The sequence below is a fragment of the Rattus norvegicus genome, chromosome 13 (assembly GCF_021556685.1).
Source record: "Rattus norvegicus strain SHRSP/BbbUtx chromosome 13, alternate assembly SHRSP_T2T, whole genome shotgun sequence".
Taxonomy (NCBI): Eukaryota; Metazoa; Chordata; class Mammalia; order Rodentia; family Muridae; genus Rattus; species Rattus norvegicus.
Genome location: NC_141546.1, coordinates 80,198,545 through 80,223,150, shown reverse-complemented (window position 1 = coordinate 80,223,150; position 24,606 = coordinate 80,198,545). Strand labels below are relative to the sequence as shown.

At 48.8% G+C, this 24,606-nt stretch overlaps 1 protein-coding gene across 4 annotated transcripts in view; it reads right to left on the bottom strand.

Annotated features, from left to right (window-relative positions):
- The window catches only part of Gpr161 (G protein-coupled receptor 161), a 45,583-nt gene that overhangs the window by 6,093 nt on the left and 14,884 nt on the right, over positions 1-24,606 (bottom strand). For 3 of the 4 annotated variants that reach the window (XM_087580241.1, XM_087580242.1, NM_001447229.1), the window contains 4 exon segments: positions 13,971-14,386; positions 9,193-9,917; positions 3,911-4,015; positions 1,120-1,239 (listed from right to left, as the gene is read on the bottom strand). In XM_087580241.1, coding sequence (XP_087436367.1) covers positions 1,120-1,239; positions 3,911-4,015; positions 9,193-9,917; positions 13,971-14,341 — 1,321 coding nt within the window. In that variant the 5' untranslated portion in view covers positions 14,342-14,386. 4 annotated transcript variants of the gene reach the window in all.

Below are 24,606 nucleotides of genomic sequence, written 5' to 3'. Positions count from 1 at the left end.
TGTCCCTGCAGGTTCCAAGGCCATTCATCAGGGTGGCAGCTTGGCCTCCACTCACAGGGCCATATTTCCACTGTCCATCAGAGGGGATGGGCTGAGAGGGCAGGTTCAGATTTATAACTGCACATCATCCATAAAGGAGGGTGGCTACTCTGGACTACTCTGGGGGCCACAGAAACTATTTTATCCAATCAGGTTAGTTCCTGAGAAAGATGCAAATTGTCTTGAGTTATCTCTGTCTGTCTCGAATGTCTACGTGTGTGTATGTGGCTGTGTGTACGTGTATATGTGTGTATGTGACTCTGTGTATGTGTGACTGTGTGTCTATGTATATGTGTGTGTATGTAACTATCTGTGACTGTATGCATGTATGGTGTCTATGTATATATGTGCATGTGACGTGTTTGTGTGTATGTGTCTATGTATGTGTGTCTCTGTATATATCTATGTGAGTATGTGTATCTGAATATCTGTGCTGTGTGTGTGTTCATGGTATCTGCTGTGTTGTGTGAGTGTGGGTTTGTGTATGTGCAGATGTGTATGTGTATGTGACTGTGTGCATGCGTGTATATGTATATGTGACTGTATGTTTGTATGTATGTGTCTGTGTGTGTGTATATATATGTGTGTATGTAACTCTGTATATGTGTGACTGTGTATATGTGTGTGTATGTAACTGTGTGTATGTGTGATTATATGCATGTATGGTGCCTATGTGTATATGTGTATGTTTATATGTTTATATGCGTGTTTGTGTGTATGTGTCTCTGTATGTATCTATGTGAGTATGTGTGTCTGAACATCTGTGCTGTGTGTGTATGTTTGTGTATTTGCACATGTGTATGTGTACGTGGCTATGTGCATGCATGTATGTATATGTGATTGTGTATGTTTGTGTATATGTGTCTGTGTGTGTGACTGTGTGTGTGTATGCGTGACTGTGTACAGCTGCATTTGTCCACTTTGGATGCTGTATGCTGTATCCAAGTCTTCAGTGTCCCTGGTAGGGCCGCAGTGATGCGAAGCAGGCAGAGGTGAAGAAGCCTTGGAGCGTTCTGTGGTAAGGCTGTGACTAATACCCTCCTTTCCCACATGTTCACTGAGGCACTCCCATAAGCCAACCTTTGATCTGTTCCACTTCGTCCTCAAATGTCACGGAGCTCCTCCTCTTGGGCGGGCAAGTGCAGTGCTGGGGAGGGCTGTCATCAGAAGCACCGTCTTCCAGTAGCATCACATCTGTCCCTGAGGCAAGCAGACGACACATGCATCTACAAGCACCAAGGACTCTTTCCCCCTCTCTCTAATACCTCGTGACCCCGGCCGGCTCCAGCCCTTCAATCCCATAAGCATGACCAGATGAGTGTCCTGAAACAGACGCCTTACAAACAGCGTGTGTGTCACCCATCCATACACAGACAGGGGAGGAGCTGCCACACCGCCAGCTGACCAGGTAATCTAACGTACTAGTGGACAGCACCTGAGGAAAACACCCAGGTCACCTGAGCTAGTCCTCTCCTGCACCCGACCAACTCTGCCTTGGCTTGTGTTTCCTTAGGGCACTGTGTCCAGGAACCCTTGGTAGGATAGGGATAGGACTTGTGGCTGGCACCTAGATGAGGCCATCAGTCAGAGAAAATTCTGTCTTCCCTGAGGATGTCCCCTCTGGTAGCCCAGAGGGCTACACATTGTGTGGTGTCTTGGGAACTATGGGTCATGAGGCTCCTTCAACCTGTGTCCCTCTTCTGTGGTTGGAGGAAAGGCAGATCTCTGTCATTCCCCAGGCAGCTTCCCCACAATCAGGCAGTAGAGATCCGGTCACTGACATCCGTCTGCTGAGCCTTGGCAAGAGCCATGGCTTGGTTCTAATTTCACTAACAGCTATCTCTCCAGCCCGAGATGATTTCCCCAAAATTCCCAGTAGAGGCTGGAAAGAAGGATCAGCTTTTAAAGGTTCCCAACCAGGAAGGCAAAGGTTCCCGGGGGCATGGAAACAGAAGAGCTTGGAGTTCACTGCCATGTTGTGGCTCATTTGTACCGCTCCCCCTGTGACCAAGACCATCAGCCACCACCACCGCCAGATGTGGCCAGGTACCTCACCAGCATACATCTATGAATTAGATGAAGAGAGCTTCTGGTCTCTGACCATGTTGTCCCCACTCAGAGCACTCAGCAAACATGGGTTCCTGCCACCATGGCTCCCCACAGTACAAGGAGCAGGGCCTAATGTTATCAAGCCAGTTGCAGGAAGGAAGATGAGAAGTAAGTGGATGAAGTCTAGGGCCTGACCAGTCAATGATAGCATAGTGTAAAACCATTGGCTTCTCACATTTTATCTTTTCAAAGGCTTTCTAGTGCTTTCAACCTCACCATCACTCCATGTGGTGGGGCGAGAAGGAACCAATGAGCCCATTGAATAGAGGAAAGAACAGAGGTGCAGGAAAGCTGAAAGGCTGGAAGCCATAACGGAAGACCCGACGCCTGCCTCTTAGCCCTCCTCACAGTCCTCCACAGTCCTCCACAGTCCTCCTCAGTCCTCCACAGTCCTCCACAGTCCTCCACAGCCCTCCACAGTCCTCCTCAGTCCTCCACAGTCCTCCACAGTCCTCCACGGTCCTCCACAGTCCTCCACAGCCCTCCACAGTCTCCACAGCCCTCCACAGCCCTCCACAGTCCTCCTCAGTCCTCCACAGTCCTCCACAGTCCTCCTCAGTCCTCCACAATCCTCCACAGTCCTCCACAGCCCTCCACAGTCCTCCACAATCCTCCACAGTCCTCCACAGCCCTCCACAGTCCTCCACAGTCCTCCCCAGTCCTCCCCAGTCCTCCTCAGTCCTCCACAATCTTCCACAGTTCTCCACAGTCCTCCCCAGTCCTCCACAGCCCTCCACAGTCCTCCTCAGTCCTCCACAGTCCTCCACAATCCTCCACAGTCCTCCACAGCCCTCCACAGTCCTCCACAATCCTCCCCAGTCCTCCACAGCCCTCCACAGTCCTCCACAATCCTCCCCAGTCCTCCCCAGTCCTCCACAATCCTCCACAGTCCTCCACAGTCCTCCCCAGTCCTCCACAGCCCTCCCCAGTCCTCCACAGCCCTCCACAGTCCTCCACAATCCTCCACGGTCCTCCCCAGTCCTCCTCAGTCCTCCACAGTCCTCCTCAGTTCTCCACAGTCCTCCACAGTCCTCCACAGTCCTCCACAGCCCTCCACAGTCCTCCACAATCCTCCCCAGTCCTCCACAGCCCTCCACAGTCCTCCACAATCCTCCCCAGTCCTCCTCAGTCCTCCACAATCCTCCACAGTCCTCCACAGTCCTCCCCAGTCCTCCACAGCCCTCCCCAGTCCTCCACAGCCCTCCACAGTCCTCCACAATCCTCCATGGTCCTCCCCAGTCCTCCCCAGTCCGCAATGGTCCTCCTCAGTCCTCCACAGTCCTCCTCAGTCCTCCTCAGTCCTCCACAGCCCTCCACAGTCCTCCCCAGTCCTCCACAGTCCTCAATGGTCCTCAGTCCTCCCCAGTCCTCCTCAGCCCTCCACAGTCCTCCACAGTCCTCCTCAGCCCTCCACGGTCCTCCACAGTCCTCCTCAGTCCTCCACAATCCTCCACAATCCTCCACAGTCCTCCACAGTCCTCAATGGTGGTCCTCTTTTTTTTTTTTTTTTTTTTTTTTTTTTTTTTTTTTTTTTTTTTTTTTTTTTCTGGAGCTGAGGACCAAACCCAGGGCCTTGTGCTTGCTAGGCAAGTGCTCTACCACTGAGCTAAATCCTGAACCCCTCAATGGTCCTCCTCAGTCCTCCACAGTCCTCCACTGTTCTCCTCAGTCCTCCACAGTTCTTGGGAAATGACCAGCCTCCCAGCAGCAATTAACACAGCCAACTTACACAAGTGAGAGGTTTTCAGAGTGGGAACATTACCTGAATCCTGAGAGTAGCTGAAGCCTGTGTCACCAGTGCTGCTGCTGTGTCCCAGGGACTGTCCGCCTGCCATGAGTGCCGTGAGGTGTGGGGACAGACCCAGGTCTGAAAGGCAAAGTTGACATTGGTAAAATAAACACAGGCTGTTCAGGTGGACACATGCTTCATTCTAGGCAGCTGACTCCCGGTTTCTGGCCCCCACTGACCTACCAGCTCCCTTTTGAATTCTGTCTCTTGCAAAACTCACTCCTGATCCACTGGAAGACAGAAATTCCTGGGTGCTTCCCTGGTTTTGACCCTCGATTCTTTCCCACAGGGGACCTTCCTGACCGTGAGATGGCTCAGCTGGACCACCCCACAACAAGTCAGGTGAAGAGATCTAAGCTAAGCAGTTATTTGAGCAAACCTTCCAGTCACACAGAAAATAACCTCTAGGAATAGTTAAAAAGCCTTCACGAAGATGGAGTTTGGAGAAGGTGTGAAGACATCTGCCATCTGATAGTCACTTGTGCCACCCCATAATGGATAAAGAGAGACAGAAAGAGTGACCTGGGAAGAGAACTGAGGTTCCTGAGGAGATCTAGGAAGAGCCTCATCCTCACCAAGGGCCGCTAAGGCTTTGGAACTGCGGGCCCAGGAGACTGCCCAGACTGGTTCCACAGACCATCTCAGAGCAGCTGGACCCTCCAGCTCTTCCTATCCCAGCCTCAGCATGGCCTCCCCAGTGTCAGCAGAGGTGCAGAGGGAGTGAAGCAGAGGCCTTGGCCTTCAGGCCCCCCCGGGGAAAAGATGTGTGGGTGCTGAGAGCAGGGTGTCTGTGAGATGGCTCATCTGGACCACCCCACAACAAGGAAGCCTGCTGGCCCCACCTCACCAGAGGCTTCCTAGCTAAAGCGATAACAGGGACCATTACACAGCATGACAGACATATGAGGAAAAGAGGGGCTGGGAGAAGTTCTGAGAGGAGACCACCAAGATCTTAAAGAAAAGTCATTAATTGGGTACGCAGTAAAATTCAAAACATAAATCTGTGAAGAGCTGGAGGGTTATTGAAAAATATGAAGATAAAAATCTTTAATAAGAGCTATCCTACTGTATAGTATCTGGGGAGTGAAAAAAATCTCTTAGAAATTACAAACAAGGAGGCTGGAGGGATGGCTCAGAGGTTAAGAGCACTGACTGCTCTTTCAGAGGTCCTGAGTTCAATTCCCAGCAACCACATGGTGGCTCACAACCATCTGTAATGAGATCTGGTGCCCTCTTCTAGCATGCAAGCATACATGTAGGGAGAACATTGTATACATAATAAATAAATAAATCTTTCAGAAATTACAAACAAGCTTAATAGATTTAATGGGCACTATGCTTGAATGTGCCCCTTCCAGGTTCCTCTGCTGGGAATTTAATCCTCAAGGCAACAGTGTTGAAAAGTGGGCCTCACGGATGGACTAATGCCATTAGTTATCACAGAGGCATTAGTTACCTCAAGGATGGCCATGAGGCTGGAGTGGTGGCCCTGAGGTTAAGAGCACTCACTACTCCTGCAGAAAGTCTCAGTTTGGTTCTCAGCATACACATACGATGGCTCAACAGCTTCTGAAATCCCAGTGCCAAGGGATCTGATGCGCTCATCTAGCCTCTGACAGTGCCACGCAGGCACACAGCACACACATGCATGCAGGAGAAACACCTATGTTTACCTTCACAAAAGAAAGCAAATAAATGAAGAGGAGGAAAAGAGGGAGAAGGGGGAGAAAGAAGAAGAAAATGAGGAGGAAGAAGAGGAGGAAAAAGAGGAGAAGAATGGTTTTGGTTTGGTTTAATCATGAGTCTGGTCTTTTGCTCTCTGGTCTTGCCCTTCCTTGACTCCCTTCTGTTATGGGATGGCACAGACAAAGGCCCATCAGATGCCAGTGCTGTGCTCTTAACCTAGGCTGGGCGTAGTGGTGCAGACCTTCAGTCCCTGTACTTGGGAGACAGAGACAGAACTCAGAGGTCAAGTTCAAGAGCAGCGTGGTCTAAAGAGTTAGTTTCAGGGTAGCCAGGGCTACAACTGAAACCCTGTCTGGGAGAGGGAAGGAAGGGGACACAGGGACTTCCAACTTCCCAAATCTTAAGCCAAGTGTAAATTACCTTTCACTATAAACCACCCACCCAGTCTCCATCGCTTTGATACACAGAAATCAGACTAAGATAACGGCCTTGCAGAGAACAGTATTCTCCTGCAACTGACTCTGAGATAGGAGAAAGATTCCTCTTTAGTTAAATCCTGGTATTTCTGAGAGTGAGAGTGATTGAACATACTATATACTCTTCCCTTTCACCCTGAGAGCAAGGAGAGAATGGTGGGGGTAGGGTGATACACAGCATGGCCACCTTCTCTCAGAGCCACTCACAGAAGCAGCTGTCAGTCCGCTTGGGGTCAGTTACTGGAATGAACCTAGAGAAGACCCCAAAGTCTCCCCCATACCTGCTCATCCCCCCTGAACGGGGCTGTGCTAAACTGATGGCCTGACTCAAGAATCGCAGTCCCTCAGGGCCATCTCTTGCCAACTGGGATGATGGCAGCCACAGTGTGTTTGGACACCAGCTCTGAGGCTGCAGCAGAGAGCCAAGAGCTGGTGTTTTGGTATCCTCTAGTGAGAGCAATCCTTGGAGCCAGACCACTGTGGCTGAGTTGCAAAGCGTTTCCCTCCAAAGAGCAGACACGGCTCGCCTGGATTCCACAGAATACCGCCATGGGAGTGGGACACTCCTAACCCTTCCAATGAAAAGGGACAGAAGGCTAGGCCCAGGGACAGGCTTGTTCCTCAAGAGCATGCACCGGGTAGAAGGCACCTGTGCATCCGGGAAGCTGAAGAGCGAGGGTGGGATTCTGAGGTGCAGCAGGAATTGAACTAACACGGAGACCTCATGATGCCGCCAGAGAGAGGTTTAGAGCAGGAAAGGGGGAAAACTCAAAGGCCTTGGCATTACTCCCCAAGAAGGCTGTGACTCACTTTCCTGAGGGACTGACAGATGGGACCCTCCTTCCCAGGAGATAACTGGGGAGCTCTGCCCTCAGCCACGGGGACTTCCACATCTGACACACAGGGGCTCTGAGTAAAAGGCTCAGACAGTGTTTTGCACAGAGGTTCAGGGTTGTGTCTCTGAAAGAAGAGGAGGAAGGCAGTGGTGGGCATTCCTGGCTTGGACAGCCATGAGTGTGTACCTGGGATAGACCCATATTCTGTCTTGCTCCCCAGTCGCTAAAGTACTAATGTGGCTGACTGACCTACAGGCAGGCCCTCAGAAAAGAGCAATAGCCACTTTTCACTCCCAGCCAAGGACTCAGAACCCATCAGCCCACAAGGCAGCCTTTCCTGAATGAGCCTCAGACCACCAATGGCTTTGGGTTGGCCACGCCAGCCACAACTGGTGTTTTCTGCTCCTCCCACAGCTTGCTAATCCTTTCCAGGACAATCACAAACAATTTGCATAGTAAATCGTGGTCACACCGAGGAAGCTTCTTTTTGTTCTATCTACGCTTCCTTTTCTCATCCTCTGCCCTGGTTGTTTTCCTTCTTTCTAAGTGGAATTGAAAGCATCTGTTATGTTCTTCCCAAGAAGATAAGTTATTACAAAATCTGAGCCAATAAAACGGAGCCAAGCACTGAACGTACCTTCTGGCTCGAAAGTCATACTTGGGAACATGAGCTTGTAAATGTAAGGGGTGGGCACTTCCGACGAACAGAGACACAGAGATGGTTCTCCTTCCTGTTCTCAAAAGAAGAGTTACCAGACCTCCCCTATCCAGGGACAGTTCTCCACCAGTCCACTAAGTAAGTCAGTTAGCAGATGTGTGTCATGGGCACACGGACAGGGCATCTTGTCATCTCTGGCCCCGAGTGTTCATAGGCAAAAAGGGTCGTGTCTTTTGCCTTCTTGAGGGTGAAGGTGGAGGATCTCTGTTTCCTGAGAAGAGAAACTAGCAAGGTCTGCCAAGAAGTGAGAGCTTCGGGCTGAAGGAGACGCACTTGACACCTCCTTCCAAATCCCAGCCATGCTTCCCTTCAGAACAACGGAACCCGCAATGAGCAAGGTGCACTGGGGCCATGCTAGAATCAGGGGGTCGGAGCTCAAGGAAAAGTAGGATGTTTCCAAGTCTCAAAGCATCTCCTCCAGCATACATGCTAATTAAAGTAGAAACAGCCGTGAAGGCAGGAGGCCGACAGACCACACCCGAAGAGAGAAGTCAAGGTAACCCAAGCAATAATAAAATGTGCTGACACTTGGGCCCTGAATCTGATGCGTGAACAGCCTGTCACTGCAGCCACCAGTTCTGCAGTGTTCTTGCCCAAAATATTCCATCCCATTCCGAGCACCAGATATACTCAGGAGCGCTCTACAAAAGGCCTGCCCAAGCCTTTATAGAAGCATCTGGGTGGGACTGCGGAATAACATCCGTGGGTCTGTAGGGTCTATCTTGTACTGCAGTTATGCAGGTTGATAACACTATGCGAGGCTCCCCCATATTACATTTCCAACTCTTCTAAACCTAAAATTATATGAGAAGGAAAAGCTGAAAAACATCTAACCTCTGATTAGAGCAACTCCTCTGAGTTGCTCAAAGGCCATGTGTGTGTGTGTGTGTGTGTGTGTGTGTGTGTGTGTGTGTGTGTGTGTTCATTCGAGAGTGTGTATGTCCCACCAGATAGAATATCCCTGAACGCAAGACAATGACACACTGATAGAAGGCTATGGTTTGGCATTGATACATCCCCCTATACACACATCTACATAAAAAGACTACCGGGAACTACGAGAAGAAACCACTAGCCTGGAGGGGAAGCCCAAGGTGACAAGAGTTTGGGAGGAGGGACTGGCTAAGAGAACCAGTGAGGTTTGGAAGGAGCATAAAAGGAAGGCAACACAGAAGGAAACTGTTCACCAAAGGAGAGGGCAGCCCAGCCAGCCCGAGGCCCCGATTCCTCTTTCTGCAGTAAAGAAGTGGCTAGTCTCTCCAGACCATGAGGCCCCCATTACAGTTCCAGAAAATTGGCTTCCAAATCCCAGTGACCCCTGCCTGTCTCACTCTCCAGGGATGTGTGCCAGGGGCTATTCTGACCTCCTCCTCTGCAAGCTCGGGAGTCACTGTGGGTACCCTGGCGTGGCTATTCACAACGGGAAATCTGTGCCTTGGGCCTTGAGACCGTAGTCTCCCTGACCATGCTATCCTGACAGGCCCTTAGCAACCGGGAAGGGCCCCAGGTGACATGCGTGAGGGTCTTTTTCCGAATTACCTGTGATCCTGTTGGAAATGCTGAAGAGCCTGGAGGTCCTCTGTCGCTGCACAAATGACTCCCGGTAGTAACGGTCCCCAAAGCACATGCCCAGGAGCTCCTTGCGAACAGTCTTGTTCCAGAGTCCGTAGATCAGAGGATGGCAGATAGCACTGGTAAAGGACAGCCACGTGGCCCAAGTCTCCAGGGTTGGCGAGACATAGTTCTTCCCCCAAAGTGCCTCTGAGGTAATGACAACCATGTAGGGGCCCCAGGTGACCATGAAAGCGCCAATGACCACCAGGATGGTGATGAGGGCTTTGCACTGGTTAGCGGAATAGACCACTCCCTGAAGGGCATTCCTCCTACTGCCAGAGGAGGAAGTGGAGGTACTAGAATTCTTCCTCCCACTCCTCTGGGCGTCTTCCTCCACAGTGACCACCGTGCCACAGTGCACCTTTCGGGCCTTGACCCTGGCTACCCGGAAGATGAAACCATAGCAGACTAGCATGATGAGGAAGGGGAACAGGGCACACCAGATCTGCCAGAAAACGGTGTAGCCAGGTTCCCGGTGCCACGCGGCCACACACATCCACTTGAACTCATCGAACTCCACCGATGACCAGCCAAAGAGGGGTGGCAGACAGCCAATGAGAGAGTGAAGCCAGATGTAGACAAGAGCCATCACAGCTCGGTTCCCTGTGATCTTCATGGGGTACACCATTGGGTACAGGACAGCGTAATAGCTGGAAAAGAAGATGGGGAGGTGAGAGAGGCATTACACGGAAGCAGGGTGCCCTACTTTCTCCGGCGGGACTCTTGTAACTCTTCCCACTAAACCTTTGTGCCCTGAAGGCTTCTATGAGAGACATATTCACCCTGGCCTCCCCAGACAAGCAGCAGGCTATGCCGTGTCACAGAGCTGAATGCTAGCAAGGACGTGGTCTGCGTATAGGTCAGCACATCAGGGCCCACTTGCATTTAGGAATTTGGCTAGCCTCTTTGGGAATTATCTTAATCTTTCTATGGCTGTGGTAAACACCAGGATCAACCAATCCAACCTGAGGAGGAAAGGGTTTGTTTGGTTCCCACATCACTGCGTACGTCTGAAAAAAAAAACAGAGATTGATGGGGCTGTCTCGAAGGTGAACGCAGCTAAACGTGGATAGTATAGTGAAATGCCTGGCTTATGACCGTCATGTATCACGTGACAGTAAGAATCAGGACCAGTGCTCTTGCTTTCGGTACTGATTTTTAAAAAACATTTAGACACGGTCTCTTTATTATGTAGCCCTGGCTGGCCTTGAATTCACAGCAATCCACCTGCCTCTGCCTCCCGAGTGCTGAGGATAAAGGACCGTATCTCCGTGTCCAGCTTCATGAATCTCTAATTGCTGTATTCTTTCCCTCGTTCCTCTTCCCTCCCAACCCCGCCCTGTCTCCCTCTGCTTCATGCATCACATGAAGATGGGACTCACCTAGTCAACTTACGGTTTTAATCTACGCTAATATCTAATAACTAAAAAAGGAATAGCACCTGCCAATAAAGCATCTAAAGATGCTAACTTTTCCTTTAATTTGGGGCTTTAGATTATTTTATTTCATGTACATGAATATTTTGTCTGGATGGACGTATGTTCGCCGTGTATGTGCCTGACGCCTGATGAGGTCAGCAAAGGAGGAAAAGGAAGTCAGAAGAGGGAGTCAGAGCCCTGGAACTGGAGCTGCAGACAGTCGTGAGCTCCATGTGGGTACTGGGAATCGAACCTGGGTCCTCTGTAGGACCATCAAGTACTCTTAGCCTCTCTCCAGCCCTACATTTTTTTGATAACAGTTTTGTCATAAAGATCTGGCCAAGCTACTGTGAATCCACCTGGTGTTGATGGGGTAGATGAGTCTTTACTTCAAGACAACCATGTCTTGGTGACTCTCCCTCATCACAAGGAAATCCCTTCGTCACTGACTGACCATGGGGCCAGGCTGTGAGGACAGAGGCTCTAGTGGGTGAGTCTGTCTGCACCCAACCCTATCACCGGGTTTCTAGCTGTCAGATGCTACGTGCTTGGCATACGCCCTGGCACTTCTATCTTATTTTGTCTTGTCTCTTCCTCTGCATTCTCATGGCACCCATGGCACACTGAAATCGTTTCCATAGTGGAACACTCCAGAGTTATATGATCCCAACCTCACCTCCCCTTCGATATTAATTTTACAGCATATTTCCTACCTCATTCAGCTACGTGTTCCCAGTACAAATGGTCAATAATTGAATAAACAGCCTATCCGCTAAGTAGAGGGGAGCTCCCCACGTCCTGCAAACCTGTGCAGTCCTATTTGCTCTTTAGGATGTCACTCAAAATGCCTCTCTATCTAAGCACTCACTGCCCTACCCAGCAGCAGCAGCGACTTCTGTAGCTATCCATAGGTGCTGTTCTGTATTGTTAAGTCTGTGCTGCCAAGATGTCCTCTGGTGGGCAGTTTGGTGTCCGTAGCTTACTCCCCAAGACCATGCCTTGGGCCTTAGAGCAGCCAATAATGCCCCTAACACTGGCACAGGTAAACTGTCCATACACTGTGGTGGTATAGTCTGAGGATCTGTCACTCTCACCTTTGCTTAACTTGACCCCAGATTTAAGGGAGCAGTTTGCATCTTCCTGGAGCTACATGTGCAGTCTGCCACTATGACCCAGTGCAGAGTGCAGCACTGCTCAGGGGACCAACGTTCATCCACACCTAAGCTGCTCAGCCTTGGTCTGCTTCCACAGGGCCCGAACATGGATGTTCAAAAGCCATTAGTTTTTAAAATATAAAGTTTTGACAGTATCTGTTTCCTCTCAACTGCCAACAAACTTCCAAATCCCTTATTCTGTCTTATACATCTCAGTAGGATGCTGGGACACTTGTCTACCTTTGGAAGAGTCCCCTTATCTTTCTCCACTAAGTATCTTGGAAATGTGTTTTACTTTTACTGACAACACAGCAGTTCTGCAAATGGAACAGGGTCATGTGATCGCTACAAAGAGCTGTGTGAAACCACCTAAATCCAGTAATGAGGAATCAGTCATGGCCCATCACAGAGTAGCTCATGACCACTAATAGCACAGAGGTGATGTTCATGATTGCGTGCTAAATGACAAAGCAGAATGTGAATGCCAGCCCATTGTACAAAGCGTACAGTTGGGCTGGGCAGATGGCTCTGTGCTTGCCATTCCTGCAAGGGACCCAGGGGTCAGTTTCCAGCAGCTGTGTTGTGTGGATCACAACCGCCTGTAACTCCAGATTCAGAGACACCAACATCCTCTTCTGGCCTCTTTGAGCACCTGCACTTGCACACACATGCACGCATGGCATATGTATGCACAGAATTAAAAATAAAATACAATCTTTCTAAAAAGATGCACTATGGAGCAGCCGGACAGACTGCTCAGTGGTTGGGGACGCTGGCCATTCTTGCAAAGGACCTGGGTTTGGTTTGTGGTGCTCAACTGGTGGTTCACAACTACCCCTAACTCTAGCTTCAGAAGATCCAATGCCTTCTGTTGACCTCGGCAGCCACCATGCACACACATGATGCACATACATACATGGAGGCAAAACATACGTACAAAACAAACAAATCCGAAAAGTAAACATCTAAAAAGTGTACTGCTAGAGAAGATACCCTGAAAACATGCCGTGGCTGTCCCTGGCTGGCTACACTGTGAGTTTTCTTTCATTCTTTTGATTTATGCCGTTTTACTACATGTGGGGAAGCTAATTGGTTTGTTTGACTCATTCATTTGACATTCTCTACAAAGCCATGGGGAAAACAAGAATCCAGCCTTAGAGTTCAGCGTTGCTGTGTTCAGGGCAGCCAGTCCAACCCAAATAACCATGTTCCCAAGAGTCTGGAGGCTTCTGTCAGCCTGTGATGACATCCCTGATTGGCCCCCTCTGAATTGTCCCTAGCGTCCCCCATTAAGATCCTTCCCAACTTCCAGGAAGTCACACAGACCTTGGCTCTATTCTCTGTTTTCAAGAATTCCAGTGCTTGTGGATCACAAGTGAAGCATATGATTGAAAGCTACACCTGCCAGCACAGCACGGAACCCGGGGTGCAGCTGATCAGTGTGGCCACTGGTGGGCACTGGTGTCTGTTCCCTCTGTCCCAGTTATGCCACAGGTGGGATCAACACGGGCTACAAAAGTATGCTGGGCTTCTCCACATATCACTACTCCCTGGGCTGTATACCTTCCCACTGCTCCCCCAACCGGTCCTGACCCATCTCCACAGAACAAAGGAATAAAGGGAGCTTTTATATGCGCTCCACCAGTCAAGATAGGGCAGAGACCAAAGCAAGACACATCAAGCTCATGGCCAAGAGGAATGGCTGAGTCTAAAGATGGGATTCAGTCCCTACTCTGACATTCCACTCTCCTATAAAGTTACCGTCATGCATCACATAACAAAAGGAAACCATTCTGAGCCTGTCACGTGGTGATTTTGTTATGCAGAAGACATTACAGAGGGTTGGTATAAACCTTAGATGTTAGACATTCTGCACACCTGGGCTATGTGGTACGTGCACTCAAACATACAATCTGTCACCCACGGGAACATCACGTGAAGCACTTGACTACACACAACATGTAGACAGATAAAACAAGAAGGGCTCTGGCTAAGGAGCTGAAGAAGAGGCAGAACGCAGTTCACTCACTCATTAAGAGGAGCCTTCTAGTGCCCTTCCCAGGAACAAGTCCATCAGAAGCCAGTAGACCAGAGATCACTTCGGCTCTCTCCAAATCAGATGCAAACTTACCGATCGATGGCAATAACGCCAAGGGTCAGCATGCTGGCCGAGCTGATCAGCAGGTAGAGAAGGGCAGAGAAGTTGCACCAGACCACACCGAAGATCCATTCCCTCCGTATGGAGCTGGTCACCACGAACGGCAGCACCAGCACGGACAACAGGAAGTTGGACAGGGTCAGACTGAAGACGAACTTGTTGCTGAGGGTGAGAAGGTAGGATTTCTTGTACAAGGTGACCACGATGACCAGGTTGCCCAGGCAGACGAGGACAGTGATGATGATGATGGCGATGAACTCGGAGACAGCGCCCCCTTCGCCACCCTCTGCGGCAGTGAGGTTGCTCAGCTCCTTCCTGTAGCTGAGGGAGGAGTTGAGGCTCATGGTCAGTGCGCCTCGGGATGCGGTGAGCAGAGCATGCTGGGACCACTGCAGAAAGAAGGCGAGACCAGAGGTGGGAATGACTCATTCACACTTTATGAAAGAGGGAGTGGAGGCTTAGCAGGGACTGTTATGTACTTCTCATTGGCCGACTTGATGGGAACCTGGACAGTCTTCCCCCATGAAACCTCTACAACTTTTGTGTATGGCTTGCTGACTCTGGAACTGACCGCCAAACCCATCTCACTCCCTGTGGTACCCTGGCTTTGAGATGTCTCCCAAAGGCCCACATGCCAAAGCTTTAGCACTCAGCTGGATGCCATCGAGGGGACCAGGGGAAATTAGTAGGGATGTGAGGCATGATGGGAGATTTTGGTTCTTGGGAGGATCATGGAGTCCTGCCTTTTCCTCTTCCTCTTCTTACTGGTTGCTATGAGTTAAGTAGTTCTCCTTAACCATACATCCACTGTGATGTGCAGCTTGCCACAGGCCCCGAGGAGGCCCCATTTGGACTAAAACCTCCAAAACCCCTGCCCTTAAATTTTTTCTCACGCAGTAGTAGGCATCAAATCCAGTATCCTGCACATACTAGCAAGCATTCTACCACTGAGCTACACAGCCCAAATCTGCACTTTAAAGGAGCAGGCAGAGGGACAGGTGGCTTGTCTTAAGCGTGCTCTGTGGGACATTCTGTAGACTGCTGCTCTTGACCATTGCTCCCTGTGCTGGATTTTCAACTGGCAAAACTATCATCATAAAGGAGCTCACCAGGGCCTCAGGCTGCCTTGAGTTACAGAATCAAAATTCACCCTTCAACCCCATCCCAGATGATTTGTGGACACAACACTTCTGACCATAAGATTATCCTAATAGCAATTCTGAGTTTCTGAGTGAGGTTAATCAATCAAGGTTAACACCCAAGCAGGGTGGTGGCTCTCATTAGGTATGTTGGAGGCAAGGGAGCAAGGAGGGATGGAGACAGGAAGACGCCATCTTGGCCCACACAGACTTCACTACCAGGTGTGGTCCCTGCTCTCAGGAAACTGGCTCAAGATCTTGGCTAAAATTCAAGGTTGAAACATTTTAAGCATAAAACATGTAAACTAATGTTTCTTCAGAACTTTCATCTACTTTAATCTGCCAAAAAATAAAATAAAAAATTCCTACAGATTGCTTTCCCCACCTGCTCTTGTTGTCCATGAACAGAAAACACAGAAAGGGAAGACAGCTTCCTGTGAGACAGACGAGGTCCCTGATGAGTAAACCACAGAACAGCAAGATGATCCCAAATCCTTCTAGAGGATCTGCCTGCCACCTCTACCAGGTGCCTCTGCTACAGGGGCAGGAGGTGAAGAAGCAGCTTTCTCTTCACAGAAGTCCTAGAGCCAGCTGGCAAGCTCCCACTGCAGGGACCAACCTCAGCTAGGCTGCCTGGAGCAGCACTAACACAAACTCCTCATTCCAGACATCCCTCCTCCTCTTCTTCCCCCTCCTCCTCCTCTTCTTCTTCCTCCTCCTCTTCTTCTTCCTCCTCCTCTTCTCCCTCCTCCTTTTCTCTCTCTCCCTCCTCCTCTTCCTCCCTCCTCCTCTTCTCCCTCCTCCTCTCCCTCCTCCTCCTCTTCCTCCCCTTCCTCCTCCTCCTCTTCCTCCCCTTCCTCCTCCTCTTCTCCCTCCTCCTCTCCCTCCTCCTCTCCCGCCTCTTCCTCCTCTTCCTTCCCTTCCTCCTCCTCCTCTTTTCCCTCCTCCTCTTCTCCCTCCTCCTCTCCCTCCTCTTCTTCCCCTTACTCCTCCTCTCCCTCCTCCTCTTCCTCCTCCTCCTATCCCTCCTTTTCCTTCCCTTCCTCCTCCTCTTTTCCCTCCTCCTCCTCTCCTCTTCCTTCCCATTCCTCCTCCTCCTCTTCTCCCTCCTCCTCTCCCTCCTCCTCTTCCTCCTCTTCCTCCCCTCCCTCCCTCACCCCTCCTTTTCTTCCTCTTCCTCCCCTTCCTCCTTCACCCCTCTTCTTCCTCCTCCTCTTCTTCCTTTTCCGCTCCAGGTCTCAATCATTAAGTCTCCATTATACCCAGAGCCTTTATTAAGACAGAGCCCCCTTCGCACTGGCTCACAGATGTTTTTACAACCTCCTGATCTGTAATTGAATGTACCATTCTGCATATGGTCCTCTAGCCAATGTCAATTTTCTCCTGCATCAGGACCAGTGGCTTTCCAGTATCCCCTCTAAGAATACATTATCTCGTAGCAATGACATCATCCCATTGGGCTTATGTAAGTGTGTGGTCAACTAAAATGCAGGGTTTGTAGCACAGGAAATGCTGTGAAGGCAGATGTCCCAGCCTTGAGCATAGGGGCCTAATGTTTCTAAAGCTAAGTACAAACATTGTTTCTACTAAAGTTTGCATTGTGCATGGCAGCCCATATCTCTAAGCTACTAAAATATTCTTAATCTTGATCTGGTTATGAAATGTCTTAGTTTCCTAAGTTTTGGGACATGAAAATGCTTTGTGGGTGTGCAGACTACAGGTAAGTATACAGGTAAGGTTCTTTCTGGTTTTCACTTTCCGTTGTCAAATTCTGGATTTTTGTTGTGGCTAAGTAAATTACTAGTTGGCATCTCAGAGCAAAGCCATCACACAAGCATATCATTCTTGAGTCAGTGGCAACTGCTATAACATGACAGTTAAGAAAACATACTAGGTACCAGGCATGGTGGTGAACACCTTAAACCCAGCACTTGGGAGACAGAAGCAGCCAGATCTCTGCTAGTTCAAGACCATCCCGGTCTACAGAATGAATGACAGCCCAGCCAGAGCCTCATAGTGTTGCCTGTCTCAGAAAGAAAATAGAAGTGCACAGATGGAAAAGTAAACAGAAAACACAAAATATAAAGAGTAACTACAAATGCTACAATATTAGAGAGTTTAAGAAACCAAGGGAGGGGGCTGGAGAGATGGCTCAGCGGTTAAGAGCACTGACTGCTCTTCCAGAGGTCCTGAGTTCAATTCCCAGCAACCACATGGTGGCTCACAACCATCTGTAATGGGATCCGATGCCCTCTTCTGGTGTTATCTGAAGACAGCTACAGTGTGCTCACATACATAAAATAAATAAATATTAAAAAAAAAGAAAGAAACCAAGAGAGATGAAAGCATCAAACAGGAGCTTGTCTTTGATCTGAGCTCACAATTATATGTATTCACATGTTTATACAGCATGGAATAGATAAATAAAGCTAATTAGCATGTTCAACACCTCACATCCTTTTCTTTCCTGGGGGTGGACATTTAAAATCTACTCCGAGCAGTTCTGAAATATACATCGCATTGCTATAATCACCACATTGCATAATAGGCCCCAAAAATGTATTTCTTGCCAAGTGGAGTGGTGCACATTTTTAACCCCAGCACTTGGGAGGCAGAAGCAGGAGGATCTCTGTAAGCATGAGGCTAGCCTGGTCCACAGAGTGAGGTCACCTTTAATTTTTTTTCCTTCTGGCTAATTGAACATGGAAGCCTTTAAAGAGGTGACAGATGGGAAGAACATCACAAATGAGTTTGTCCTCAGGCAGAGAGTTTGGTTATGCGTTCCCAGTACCTGGTCAAGCTCCCACTACATGGTGGGTAACTTAGTTGGTGAATGACTTTAATCCTTCGTCAGAGTGGTGATGTAAAGACAGCCTCTGAGAAAACAAAATGGAATGCAAAGTTTTCAGCCCAGGAGATGGATGAGAGAGACCAAGAGAGTCTCTACTGGTGCGGTTAGCAGGCCCACCCTGACTGCAGGATGAGGGGACTGCAGCTGGTGAGGACCCCCTTTAGGACTCCTGGTACAACCCACCCCAGGAGGGAGACTAGGAATGTGGGTCAAAGAGGTGGCCGCCCAGGGAACTCCAAAGTCCTAGTCTACCAGTAGTACAGAGTGGGCAGGCGCAGGCCTTGGCAGATCACGCTACACTGGATCTTTAGAAAACAGGGATTTGGAAGGCCCCAAGTTTGCTGGCTAAAAGCCAGCTTACCCGGGGGCCTGACAAGCCAGGGCCCATTGAACAGAAGCAAATTCCAGTGTGACTCACACGGACTCCCCTGAGTATCCTCTGTTGCCAGGCACAAAGGGACTTCTGAACTCACACACTGCTCTGACCCAACAACCCACTGCTCCTCTAGCACACGGCTGGACAGGGCCATGAGTGGGTGGGTGTTAATGCACGATCAGCAACTGTCCCTCAGAGAGCTAAAGTCCCAGCTACACATCTTTACCTTTAAGGGAGCTGCCCCTCTTTGGGAACTGCCTTTAGTCTTAGCTGCCTTTAGTCGAGTCATCTGTTTCCAAAGACAGTAAACCGTATGAGTCTTAGACAACTGGCTACAGCCTTGAGTCATCTACAGCCAAGCCTTGTCACTCAAGGCAGCAATCAATATCCATTCTTGATTAAAACACAAGGCAGTGCTGGAGAGCACAGATCTGCCGAACTGTACAAACCAGTTTGTGTGATGACTCCCGTTAAACACTCTGAGGCTCGAGCTACAAGGACAGAATTACCACAGTTGCAGCCTCTCTCTTCTGGGTCTGTAAGTTTGGATATTTTGTGATCCTTGCTTCACATTCTTCTCTAGAATCCTAATTGTCACTGCTCACGCTGCCTTTGCGACTCCATTATTGCTGTGAGGACGGCAGTGGCTTAAGAGCTGAGACCACAAAAAGACTTTGACACCGGACTAACCTGGGTAGATGAAACCTAGCCTCTCCACTCTAGTTCCGAGGCTGCAGGTGATTCCACTGACTTCCGTTTCCCTACCTGTTGGGTGACTTTCATATCCCACATAGAGGAACTGTGAGGATGGAATTTGTGTCCAGCCCCTAAAGCAGCATCTGCACAAGCCTGCCTTTGCCACAAGATTTTAACTTCAGTCTACTTTGGAAACCACTTTTCCTTTATTTTCTCAGTGGAGCAAATCCAGCATCATCTCCGGCTCCAAAAGTCAGTCCTTTCTCTAGGGTGATGCTGTTCATAGCGGCTGGTCTAGGGATGGTCACAGAACTCCAGGCTCTGGGCTTTGGCTGAAAGTGTTAGAGGACACATTAGTCAACCTAGCGGCTCTACAGTCTGACAGGACAAGAGCACAGCTTTGTCAAGGCTGGCCACTTTTGACCATACAAGGAAATACAGCCGGGAGTGTGTGGTGTGGTGGGCTGGGAAGAGAAAGGGGCAGATGCAGGTTAGCCCATTCACAGACGCTCATGGAAAAGCCTGTGAGTCTAAAATCTTGGTTTTCTCAGTTACATACTCAAACTGTGCCCACCCCCTACTTATGCTAATTTCCTAAAGTATCTGTCACTTGAAACTCGATCCTGACTAATTTCCTAACACATAATGATCTGCATTCAACATGTCAATATCCTGCCTCTTTGCCAAGTTTACGCCAACTCCTCAGACACCACTCTGCTACCTCAGCTGCCTTCTGGAAACTTCCTTATCCTTTCCTTTTTAGATTCCCGAATTGCTCTTGCACGAAAGTGTAGAAAAGCTGTTCACCTCGAGAGTGGGGTCTCTGTAGGGCCAGAGACCCTACGTCACAGTCCACATGCACCACGAGACAAAGGTAACAACTTCCTATGCTGGTTGGTGTTTTGAGAAAAGAGAACCTTAAACGTCTTCACCAGGCCAGCCTGTGGGAAAGTCTACGGAGCATTTTCTTGATTAATGGTGAGGTGGGAGGGCTGAGCTCACTGGAGGTGGGACCACCATCGGCAGATGATCCTGGATGATCTAAGGAAGCCGGCTGTGCACGCTGTGCAGAGCAAGCCGGTAAGCAATGTGATTCCATGGCCTTCGATTCAGTTCCTGTCTCCAGGTTCCTGCCCTGTTGGAGTTTCTGCCCTGACTTCCCTCAGTGATGGACTATTACTTAATTCATACTGTTTTTATCACAGCGATAGAAACCCTAAAACACCTCCCTTCTTCCCTAACACATCTTATAAACAGGACTGTCAGTGGACAGCCAGAGAACCTGCAAACAATAGGTGTGCACCATAAGGAAGAAGGAGGCAGAACTCCTAATACTTCTCTAACCACTGGACTGGGCAAGACTGGGGCTCTCTGCTCCGGAGTTCAGATGTCCATCTTGGAAGAAAGCTCTTTTCTGATAACCTTGGTTACCCCCTGAGTGAGGCTATGACTCTTTCCTCCTCTCCCTCCTCCTCTTCATCTCCCTAGAGCTAGTCTCTCCCTCTAAGATGGTACCTCCCCCTTCATTTCCCCTCCACACATCCTACAAGTCATTTCAGAAAGCACTGACCGGCTTGAAAAGCTAGGAAGGTCACAGATGCCTTCGTATAAGGAAATGAAATACAAACAGATAAACATTTGAGATGCCCAGATATGTCCTCCCCGCAGGTGAAAATATTCCAAAGCATCACCTCAAACAGCTTCTTTACATCAATCACGGTGGGGGTGGGGGGGTGGAGTCAGGGAGAAGGTTCTAATAACCACCTTGTCTGTACTTCAGATAACTGAGAGGAGGAGTGTGAACCCCCACTCCAATCCCACCCACAAACAGGGCCACACAGCTCGACAGGAGCCAGAGAGGGATTTTGCAGGGTCCCCAGTCTTTACATCTATGTGAGTAAAGGGCTCTCGCCTGGGTCTCCGTCATGCTTTGCCAGTCACATAAAGAAGGTGTGCAGATATCGAGCACAGGAAAAGGGCCTCAGTCACACTGGGGACGATGTGCACCCCACTGGCCTTCCTAGAGTTGGCCACAGTGTTCAGGGCTTTGCTTTGCTCCCTAACTGTGACCCACAAAGCTGGTCATGTGCTTGTTCAGAACCTCTTGACGTGTGAACAAGGTCTGTGCTCTGATCTGTTTGGAAAAGCTACATCAAGGGAAGGAAAAGAAAGAAGCCGGGGCCCCACATGACCTTCTGGTCGCTGGGCAGAAACACTGCCAGCCCCTTCTCGGCATCCTTCAGCGCCGCAGCCACAAGTCTGTGGTTTAGGCTTCTTCGTGAGCCTCTGCCACTGCGACCCTGTCCTCAAAAGCATGAGGACAATATCTATCCAGATTGATGCTCTTGACTGTTATTTAACCTGTCTGGGCATCCGTTTCCATCTGTAAAATAGAGGCAAAGGGATTGCCTGTTCCAGAGCTTGTCAATGAGTCAATATTTGTACAGTTCCTAAAATAGTGCCTGGGTGCCTGTAGGTACCCATTAAAGAAAACAGGAAATGGGCCGAGAAAGGTTACCTTTAAGCTAAGTAAGCTTAGCTCTCCAGCCTGGTGTTGTGGCTGCGACTGATCTTTAACCCATCCACTCACCGTAACACAGGAGGTTCTACACGGTCTAGCCTTGCTTCATTTAGTACATCTCACCCACCTACCCACCGCTATCCAGACCCAGCCTTCTCCAGCAGCTGGGCTACACTGGGCTACACACTGCCTACCTTCAGTCTACTTTTGTTACCTTACAGCTACTTGGAATCTTCTCCCTGTTTGTGGGATGAATGAATGAATAAAGAATTCTAATAACTTCATTGAATGAAAAGAAACTAATAAATGGGAGAGGACTGAAGGCTTTGAATATGAAAAATACATGAATTCCTGACACTGGTTTTGACAGAGTGCCAAAGATAAGCACTTGTGCCCTCCTCTCCCTCTCTCCCTCTCCCTCTCTCCCTCTCCCTCTTCCTCCTTCTCCCCCCCTCTCACTTTCACATACACACACACACACACACAGAGCGAGAGAGAGAGAGAGAGAGAGAGAGAGAGAGAGAGAAATTAGATTTCCTGAAAATATTTAAACCATATACATCCAAATCCAAAGATGTTCACTTTTTACTCAATAGAATAAAAAGTCTTCCGACAGAAGTGGAGAGAAGTATGTCTCTAATAGGAGATTGATATTTGGAATACCTAAGTTACTGGAAACTCCAATGACAAAAATACAGACAACCCAGCTGGAAAACAGGCAAAAGACTTGAATGGTTTCCGCACAGAAAGCAGCAGCCACCAACAGACGCTGAGCGTCACCCATAAGTCAGAGCAACACAGAGAGATCTGTCCATTCGTTAACAAAATGAAGACACAAAACAGAAAGCAAGTGCTGGCGATGATGAGAAAACTGTATCTCTCTAGGCATGGTGACACCCACCATTAATCCTAGCCCTGGGAAGGCAAAAGCCCGGACATCTCTATGAGTTCAAAGCCAGACTGGTCTATATATGGGGTCCCAGACAATCTAGGGTCACACAATGAAACTCTGTCTCCAAATAACAGCAACCATGACGACCACAATGAGTACAACAATAATGAATTTTTAAAAATAAAAACGGGGGGGCTGGAGAGGTGGCACATCGGTTAAGAGCACTGACTGCTCTTCCAAAGGATCTGAGTTCAATTCCCAGCAACCACATGGTGGCTCACAACCATCTGTAATGGGATCTGACGCCCTCTTCTTGTGTGTCTGACATATGGTGTACTCACATAAAATAAATAAATCTTTTAAAAAAAAAGTGCCTTGCAGACTACTGAAAAGGGGTATGAAATGTAGCATCACTGTGGAAAACGGTTCCTGGGAGACTTAGTGTAGAGAGTTACGGTCCAGTCCAGCAATCCCACAGTTGGGCACATATGCAAAAGAACGGAAAGTAAGACCTGCAAGACAGATCCATAGGTAACCACATTTGTATCACAAATCCGCAACCTGGGCTCTCTTCCTGGAACCCACTTTAAGGCGGAAGGAGAAAACAGAGCCCACAAGGTTGTCCTCTGAGCTCCACATGTAAGCCATGGTGCACACTACTAACAATGACGCTAAGAAGAACTGAAAAATGTCTCTAAGACATTTCACAACAGCCTTTGTAGACAGTCATGTCCACAACGGCTTTACTCACAACAGCTAAGACACAGCAGTGACCCAGATGCCCACTGACCCATTACTGGGTAAGTAAAATAATCTGTGTTGGAGCCGGAGAGAGAGCGAGTGAGCACAACAGTTCCTCTCCCAGAAGTCCTAAGTTCAATTCCCAGCAACCTCTTCTGGCATGTGAGTATACATACGAATAAAGCACTCATATATATGAATAAATAATATATAATATATAGAATAAATAAAGGAATCTTTTAAAAAACAGTGCACGTTACAATATTTTATTCAGGATCAAAATGAGGAAGGATGTTCTAACATTTGCTACAGCACAGAGGAAGCCGAGGACACGCTAAGGCAGGCCAGTTGTGGTTATTCTGTGATTACATTTATATGATGTAGGCAGAGGAATCGGAATCATGAAGACAGATAGTTTGGTAGGGTGATATGGCGGAGACTGAAAATTCAAGGCCAGCATGGGCTACAAGAAAGACACTGTCTCTTTAAAAAAGAAAAGAAAAGAAAAGAAAATCATGAAGACAATGCAGAAAGGCAGTTGCCAGTATCCGGGAAGACAGGGAGGGGCATCAGTTATCGTTCAATGGGTGCAGGCTTCACTTTTGCAAGATGTTGAGTTCTACAGGGACGATGGTAATTGCTGCATGATATTATGACCACCACAGGACTGTACTGTACGCTTAGAAACGATCAGGATGGTAAATTTTACGCCATGTCCATTTGTATATTTCACCCCAATAAAAATTTAAGGATCTGTTCATCTTCACCTTAACTTTGCTGTCCCACAGAGTGAGGAGAGTCATTAAAAATAATAATAATAATAATAATAATAATAATAATAATAATAATAATAATAAAGGAAGCGTGGGACTGGAGGATGGTTCTGTAGTTCAGAGTGGCTGACTTAGCGAACCCCAAGTTTGGTTCCCAACATCCGTGTTGTATATTAAAAATACACAAATTCGTGACATGGGGTTGGACAAGGATACCATAGGCCACAATGAGAGAGAAAGCCAGAGATACGCGCTTGTGTGCTCCCTCCTCCCCACCCCATAAGTCCAGCTCCAGGGATCTGACACCTTCTCAGTGACCTTGAGTCTCTGAAGGAAATCATGAATCGACTTGACCCCCAGAGGCTGGGTGAGGAACAAAGTAAAGCAAAACTCAACATGAGGTTGGGACTCTGTTTGCTGTTTCTGCTGTGTCTGGTTGGAAAGTCTGAGGAACACTCAGTCCAGGGCAAAGCTAGAGTCTCAGAAACAAATCATGGAGCTTTTAAAAGGGCAACTGGCCTTTCTCCCAGGACTGGCTAACGACAGTCAAGGCTGCCTTCAGATTGCCCGGGATCACCAGTTAGCATCATCCCCAGGAAAGACTGTCTCGGCCTCCCTCA